General features: G+C 35.8%; 1 protein-coding gene across 2 annotated transcripts; it reads right to left on the minus strand.

Annotated features, from left to right (window-relative positions):
* Positions 1–391: 391 nt before the first annotated feature.
* On the minus strand, positions 392–3,460 carry LOC131628443 (casein kinase II subunit beta-1-like). Of its 2 annotated transcripts, none has more exons than XM_058899278.1 (5): positions 3,079–3,460; positions 2,528–2,746; positions 2,200–2,294; positions 1,941–2,106; positions 392–869 (listed from the first exon to the last, which is right to left on the minus strand). In XM_058899278.1, exons 1-5 carry the CDS (start codon positions 3,284–3,286, stop codon positions 739–741), a joined length of 819 nt encoding a protein of 272 aa, XP_058755261.1. In that variant the 5' UTR covers positions 3,287–3,460; the 3' UTR covers positions 392–738. The 2 variants fall into 2 exon arrangements, with proteins under 2 accessions (XP_058755261.1, XP_058755260.1); XM_058899277.1 differs by having other exon boundaries at positions 2,200–2,309.
* Positions 3,461–8,607: the final 5,147 nt, after the last annotated feature.

Here is an 8,607-nt window from a genome sequence, read left to right on the forward strand (position 1 = left end):
TAGATTGTAAATCGAAACAGTAAAATCCCTACGTCATAACTAAAAAGATTGATGGAACCGAATGATTAACAAATGATTAAACATTAATAACCTTTTTGAAAAAAACAAACTGGTTGAACTAATCACAATTTAATCAATCTGCCCAATTTTGAAACTTACAACATTTTCTACCGTGAATCAACAAATGTTTTCTTAAACTAAGTCTCATGTTTCACCGGGTTTAACAGGCAGCCAAGACCAGTCCATTTTAATAGATCTAATATGTATTTGTATTCCAAATAGTCAAACATTAACATTGGATAGACAAGTCTAACATCACAGCAAGTGAACCTATTGAACCAGTAAAATGTATAAATCCATTGAGATCATATCCACAAATTCAACTTGAACATAACAGAAATGAGGCAATGGAATAAAACAATATTAAAATGGCAGGAGATATGTAATCAGGGACATAGAAAACATTAAGGAAATACAATTTGTAGTAAGACATTAAAAAGTGACGTCAAGTACCTAAGCACTTGCTCATTGAATTTGAAGCTGAAAGTGAAACTAGGCACTTGCTTCACATGTCTTCATATTTCTTTACAACACGCTTCTAAAACAAGTAAAACAGATGTCTATATTGTACTGGTTTCACAAGCTTTTGATCTGCTGAATGCTGCAAGGAGTTATACAAGGAAGAGTCAAATGAGATCCAGGCAGCCTTTTACTTTCTTGAGAGCTTAAACTTCACCTTCATGGCTTGTGAAGTTTGAACCCAAAAACTCTTGGAACATAGCCCTGAGCTGGCTTCTGTGGCTTCAGTTGTCCATACGTCATCAAGAAAAGGTGCGGAAATGTTGTTCCAAAATAAGCTCCATCAATGTCTAGATAGGGTCAAGGAAACTTAAAAAAATATATAACACATACAGTGTTCAACCAAAATTTCCAAAACACAAATAATAGACAAATGATACTAAGTAACTAAACAAACAAATGAAAAAACAATTTCTGAAATTAACCAAAAAAACAAGAAATGGCTAAACTTCTTTGAGCATGACAGAATGAAGAGAAAAAGAGGTCTTCCAAAAGTTTTACACTTCCAAAAGTTGGTCACTGTTCAACTACTTTTATAAGATACACAAGCATCAACAGGAAATACAATAGCAGGTATAGTTTTTTCACAGAAGGAAAAATGACATTGTTTTAAGGTAAAATATCACAAGTCCATGAATGCGTGAGGCACTGTCATTATAGTCCTTGAGAAGTTGAGAGTATCAAAATTGCAAACACATCCTAAAATGTATTTTCATTAGTCAATTTAGTTTCTAAAATTACACACAAAGGAGACACTTAGGGATGTATCTGTATTTTTTATTTTTTATACATTCAAGGACCGACCAAGCCTCACACATTAAGGGAACAGAATTGGTGCTTTTACCCCATTGTTTTAATGAAGTCACCAAACACTTTTTAAAGGTTATAAATATCCATCATTGATAGACCTAGATTATCAACGCCATCCCTAAAGTGGTTAAGCGAAATATTAATTGCATGAATTTTATTTTCTAGTGTTGTCTGCGATAACAACTCGCTCTAACACAAGAAATATTTTTACCAAACTGGTTGAGCTTGTAGTAGTTTTCTCAGATATGGTTAACCATGTCCAGAGAGCAGTTTATAACTCGCATGCATATCATTATTTCTTTCCAGATACTAAATCCAAGCTGGCTGGCATGTGTACACTCGAAGTAATTGCTAAAAAGACTAAACCTAAAAGGTTACATCCCTTCAAAGTACAAACACACTACTTATATAACAGACAATTAAAGGAAACTCAAGAGGAAGTAAAAATGAGAGGCCCAGGAGAATCAAAACAGCTAGAGTGATACAAATATGCACCAGCTTAAAGCAGTGACAAAAAAAATCCAATAATAGATAAAAGGTCATAAGGATACTGCCTTGATACTTGGACCGAGGATAATAAAGATCTTCACACCTAGGACAATATATTTTCACGGTACTTGACCTCGGAATGTCTGACTGACCAACTGGAAGGCAGGGTTGTCCAGAGCAATAAACTCTTGGGCATCTACCAAAGTCATAGTTTTTGTACTTGTCAAGCTGCAAAAAGTTGCAATGTTATTACTTGTTAACATTGCCAATCTCCTGAATCATAACGCGTGAGAACAGCGATTAGTGACAGTGAAATCTTACCATCGCAGCCATTCCTTTGCTTGTCAGTACGTATCGTGCATGAATCATACCATAAAGCATCTCTGCTGCCGATTCAATTAACTCATTTTGTTCCTCTGTGAACATATCACCTAAGAATTCCAATTAAACCATAGAAGCAGTTGTACAAAAAAAAAAAGAATGGCCAAAAAGGAAAACGTAGATGCAGCCATACACAATATGAATTCAGTTTCAAGAATACTAATTCTCACACCAACATAGAAGCAAAGTGAATCATAAGAAAAAAAGAGCAATACAAACACTAGCATTCCATTACAACAAAACTAACAAAATATGAATGTAAACTCACCATGGGAAGATTCAACATCCAAAATCAAATCAAGTGCGTAATCATAGTAAGGCACTTGACTGCTTAACCCACAAAGGTTGAAGTCATCCTGGATGTAATCATCATCCACCTCACAAAAGAACTCATTCCCTCTGAGATTGCAGAACCATGAGATCCAAGATGTGTCATCTCCATCAGAACCACTAACATCCGACTCTTCACTGTCTGTTTCAGATTCCTCTGCAGCCAATGCACAAACATAAAACCAAATTAGCCCCCAAATACCAATATCATCTCGTGCAATGCAACTATTCACCCAAACTATTATAGTACATTACAGCAACACCCAAATAATCTACTAGTCTAAAACATGCATTAAACACCGAAATTTGTAAGCTGAAATAAACTACAAGTATTTGAATCCCATTCAATCGTTTTAGGGTACCCAAATAAACAAAAATTTAAAAAAAAAACGAAATTAGGTCATACAAAAAGAGGGAAAACGAAAATGATATTTATTATGCGAAAATTAAGATATTGAATTAGTGAATAGAGATGAAAAAAACGGGTACCAGAGATATTGGAAGTTTTGGAAACGGAAGCAGAACGAGGATCCTTGATGGTGTTGTTGTTGTTGTTGTTGTCTCTGTCTTTGTTGTTTTTGCCATTGATGGGACGAGAAGTGGAAGGAGAGGAACGTTCGAGCTGCTTGTCGAGAACATCGTTGATTCGTTTCCGATCCTCCGATTTGGAGGCAGAGAAGCCTCTTTCTTTGTACATTTCGTGAAATTGGAAACCCTAATTTTGGGCTATGAACATGTTATGTTATTATTATATCTATCGGTGGGAAAATGGCCTTTCGGCTTATTTGGTTATGTTATGGTTGGAGAATTGATAGAGAAAGTGCTAGGGTTTTTGTTTCAAGGAGGGACCCAACCCGAACAATTGAATTCAACACTCTAATTGCTAATTCGCAACTTAAGCAAAGGTAGTAGGATTGTCACATGTCTCAATCAACTCCACTCGTTCCTTGCCATACCTAAAAAATAATAATATCAAATAAATATCCATCTTTAACTCCCCAAAAATAATTAAATTTAAATGTATCTTCGGTTAATCATTTTATTAGCCATTTGGCCCGATTAGTGTCACGCATAAACTTAGGTGTACATCCGTGTTTTGGCAACATCACTAATTTGAGTCATATTGTCTCATATCATTTGTCTCTTTCTTTTTCATTTTCTTAACCCCACTAAGAGAAGTGAGAATAGGCTAGGCAAATGTATACTTTATCTATAAGTTTAAGATTGTCATTCATGTAATTTGTTATAGGTTATTTTTAGGTTTGAGTATACATTTTTAAAAATCGGTTGGCCTGTTTCCTTACTTAAAAACATATTTTATTAGAACATACTTACTCGTTAAAAATACGATAATCGACAATCCTTAACTGTATAGGGTTGTTTGAAATTTACAAGGTTGATGTATGTGTAGAGCAAATTAACACATGGATGGTAAGAAACTATATATCTATGTGATTTCTGAGTGAATTGAATCCCCTTATTCAACCATTTAGTTGAGATATTCATAAATGTTAATTTAGCTTTGATCCAAGAATTCATGGATTGATATTCTACTCTTCTTAAGAACGTGGAGCTTTTATTTTCCCATATTACTCAACAGAACATGATTTTCCCTATTTGACTAAGCTTCCATACCATTAGTGCTCTAGGACATGTCAATCCTCATGTTTTGTTAATGGACAATAATGGTTTTACTCAAGCCCATCATAAAACAAGTGATTTGATCAAAGTGCGAATGCTACAAACAATGAGTGGATGATTTGATCAAGAGGTGCGTAGAAGGCCTGCTTCGATTGATATTTGTATCATCTGTCCTTGGTGAGTTTTGTCTTGTATCTTGTGGATCCTTTACAAATATATCGGTATAATAAGCAATAAAATTAATATTTAAATATCGTATTTCATTGACTTATTTGAGCTTACTAAGTAATATAAGTTTTGTCAGACTATTGTTTGGAAATATTTATGAAAATAACTTATGATATTTTTTGGTGCATTAGGAAAAGAAAAGGGAAAAAAATAAAGCAGGAAATTATCTAAAAAATAAAGTCCCACTAGCATTAGACGGCAAGAGAGTGATGTTTCCAACACGAGGCTCCAAAAAAGATCGATACACTACATCATTACCAACTTCATATTTTGCTAGGTAGGCAGCACGAACATTCCTCTCCGTAAGAGTATGAAATATTTAAACTTGTCATTCTCTAGAGAGAATAGTGAGTCTAAAAAGCCAATACATTTCCAAAAATTAGTGGCAAATTCACAGTCTATCAAGTAATGTAGAGTCGTATCAGCGTCCTGATTACATCTAAACTAGAGATTCGTCAAGAGCATATCATGATGACACAACATTGATCTCGTAGGAAGGGACTTATGCAAAGTCGTCCAAAGGAAGAATTTCACCTTCTCAGGGGCAGAAATAAGCCACATCCACTTCCAGGAGTTATTATTTGTTGTACTATGAACATATTCAAGTTTGTGGAGGCAATTAAACCATCTTGAGCAATATAGATACTGTCTAAATTACCTGTCCATGTAAACTGATAAGGAATTAGAGAATTCAAACAAATGGAAAACACTTTTAGGCGGTCATAAACAACCGCGTGAATATTAGTATATAATAAATTGAAGTTCCAATTTCCATCAAAATAAACACCATTCATTCGCATTTCTAGATAGTGGATATCCACATAGAGATATCCGCTAATTTCCCTACCCCATACCAAAAAGAGGAGTTCCACCCCCTAATCTAAATTCAAATCCATCTTTAAGAGTTGAGAATGCTTTCATAACTGCATTCCAAGTAACTGATCCTGGTTTCTTTTTCATATTAAGGAATGTTTCCTCACTGATGTACTTATGCTTCAAGACTTGGACCCATAGGGAATCACAATTTTAGTGGAGATCCCAAACCAGCTTACCCAACATAGAGGTATTGGCCTCTCTTGCTTTCCGGAACCCAACACCATATAGCTTTTTGGGCTTAGTGATTTTATTCCAGCGGACGAGATCCACACCAGAGTTTGAATTACCTTTCCATAAAAAATTTCTAGCCATATTATCAATAAAATCACAAGTTTCCTTATTAAAAAGGATAGAATCGTGTTGCACATTTTAAAGACAAGATAAAATGCCATATGGGGATTTCCCTTAAGCAGTATGGACTATATTGAAGTATTTTGGGTGAGTGATCCAAGTTGCCTCAAACCTAAAAAGACACTACGACCCATGGTCTTGGAGGGGAATGTCACACCTAAGAAGAATTGGGTTGTGATCAGAATAAAATCTACATAACACCTTAACATATGCATCATGGAAATTCATGCGCCAAGCAACATCCACCAAGGCCCTATTTAGTTTCCGATATACCCTTCAATTACCAATACAAGGCCTATTCCAAGTGACTACATGCATCCACATAGTGATCACTTGCATATCTATCTTTATCCTAAAAAGACTTGGTCTTATGAAAACCAATGTATGTTTCCTTAATGATTAAAAATGTTGGCAAATGTTTTCTAATCAACTCCATCATGTGTCTCTTAGCCTTATTATTAGAGGCTCCTCGGATATTACAAGAAAGCATAGTGACTTATTTGAAACCTAACATATCTAGTCAAGTTGATGGAGGTGACAAAGAAAGCCCCGGACCCGAGACAATTTACGTAGCAGGTTCCCATTCAATGGGAGTTTCACGAACAACTTCCTCTTCTTGAGTAACACCCTCATCCATAGCGCATTGGTTATTTATGTCTGTCTGACTTGCTATCAGTTTAAAATGTGGAATGTTGTATCGCGTGATGGTCTCCAAACCCAAATTTACTATAGGAAATACGGAGGTGTATTTAGTAGTGCTAGGCGCACCCTTTTGCGTTGGGGGAGAATTAAAAGTTGGCTTAGTTTTATGCGAAGACCCACTAATAACTTGGCGTGTGGGTCTCATCTATGTGCTCGCTGACGTGCGTCTGGGGTGGATCCATTCTTATCAAATCGTCGTTTCTTGGGCATAAGGTGTTTTTAGCTTATTTTCATAAGTTTTCCAAGATAAGTAAACTTTATTTTTATATTTAACTTGACATTTTATAAAAAATATGTCTCAATAAATATTACATTTTGAATTTAATTTATAATAATATATTTAAATATACAAAAAATTAATATAGGATAATAAAATATATTTTCGATCAAATTTTATTTCTTAAAGGTGAATAAGAGAGATGTCGCGAGTTCAAACTTTCATCTAATATTTTTGTACAGCTACCTTATCTATTAAAAAGGTGTTACCCTAGGATTTCGACTTACCAATAAATGGGCAACTGGGGCTCAAAATTGGTAATTGGGCCTCAATTTGGTGGAAAGGCCCTAAATTGGTAATTGGGCCTCAATTAAATAATTACATTGCCATTTAGGTCGAAGTGGTTCGACTAAGCAATGCTTAGTAGTTGAAGCTGTTCGACTAGAAAGATGATCAGAGGCTTCAGCGTTCGATCAGAAGAATGCGAAGACTTAAGAATTTTGCTGCAGAAACTGAAGCAAAAGTCGAGAGGTATTAGAAGTTAAGAGGCAGTTTCAAGCAGTTTTCTGGCAGTTCTTACAGGACGCGTGGAGGTCTCACAATTGAAGATCTTGCATGTCGAAGACACGTGTTGACTGATAACCAGTCGACCGTTAGTAGTAGTTATTTTATTTTTACTATTTAAGCAAGTTCCATAGGAATAGTTAGAGGTCCGCATTTTCTACAAAACACAAGTAAACTCAAATCTCTGTGCAATAATGAGTAACGAGTGCAACCTTGGAATGTACGTATGCGTACCAGTTTAATTAATGCAATCATTTTACGTTATATTTCGTCTTTCAGTGCACATTTACTGCCTTTTTCTTTATTGCTTTGATTTACTTTAAAGCCTTTAATTTCAGTGTTTTACTTTTACTTTAAAGTCACTGTTGCATTCAATACAAACCAGATACACATAATATAACAAAATAAAGCAATTAGTCCTGGAGTATTCTAGTTGATTCCGCAAAAGTAACCTTTAAAAAGGAAACTAGCGCTTGTTTACCATTTTTCTGGGTAAACAAATTGGCACACCCGGTGGGACTCGTCAATTGCTGTTTGTTTTATATTTGTTAGTATAATAGTTATGTATGATATTAAGAAGTGGTCGGAAATTAACTAACATGGCTGAAGTTAATACAAATAATTCTGATCTTTCTGGAAATCAAGGGGTTGTTCTGACCGGAACAACACCACAAAGTGCCGCAGATTCATCCCCAGTTAGAACAACAAATACTGGTGGATCGACGGCAGCAATATTGGTATCATCACCAACGAATGTACGGTCACCGTTTAATCCGTTACGACCGCCATTTCATGGAATGATGCCTCCACCAGGTTTTAACCCTCAGTTTGGAATGCCCACGTCTATGATGCAAGGTTTGCACACAAATCCTTCATTATATTCTGACAACATGATGGCTACAAGCACATCGAATCCAGGGGGTCGACCTATAGGCATAGGATATAATCACCAGGCTTTGCCATCTTTAAGTACTACGTCAATGTTGTCAATTCGACAGCAAATAGACAAAAGTAATCATGAAATGGTGAATGCCCTTACTCAACAAATGGGAACTGTTTTTACTCCCATGATAAATAACACGAACCAAAGTTATGAAATATTGGCTGGACAAATGGCCAGAATTGCAGATTTCTTTGGAGCGCCCCCACAACCAAACCTTTCGACTACTCAAGGGTCGAATGTGAGAGGGGTCGAACCTATAGGACAAGGAGATCAAATTGAGCAAGAGATCCCTAGAATAGTACGAAGGCACCAGGATGCTGACCAGGTTCTTAGGAACATCCAGCAAGATGTCAATGTTGGACACAGTAATATCTCTAATGTAGTCGAACAAATTTTAGTTCAGAATGGAATAAATGTAGGTTTGCATAGACCAAATTTCGTTTCCCCGTTGTCAGAATACGTAAGGCAAACAGAATTGCCTAGGGGGTGGAAAGTC

This window comes from Vicia villosa, unplaced genomic scaffold (assembly GCF_029867415.1).
Source record: "Vicia villosa cultivar HV-30 ecotype Madison, WI unplaced genomic scaffold, Vvil1.0 ctg.000455F_1_1, whole genome shotgun sequence".
NCBI classification, from domain to species: Eukaryota; Viridiplantae; Streptophyta; class Magnoliopsida; order Fabales; family Fabaceae; genus Vicia; species Vicia villosa.

Bases quoted from the DNA above. Each gene is read 5' to 3' on its own strand.
- LOC131628443 (XM_058899277.1), bottom strand. From the start codon at position 3,286: ATGTACAAAGAAAGAGGCTTCTCTGCCTCCAAATCGGAGGATCGGAAA. The intron at 2,107-2,199 runs GTAAGATTTCAC...AACTTTTTGCAG, and splicing joins GCAAAGGAATGGCTGCGATG to CTTGACAAGTACAAAAACTA. The intron at 870-1,940 runs GTATCCTTATGA...GACCCTATCTAG, and splicing joins TCGGTCCAAGTATCAAGGCA to ACATTGATGGAGCTTATTTT.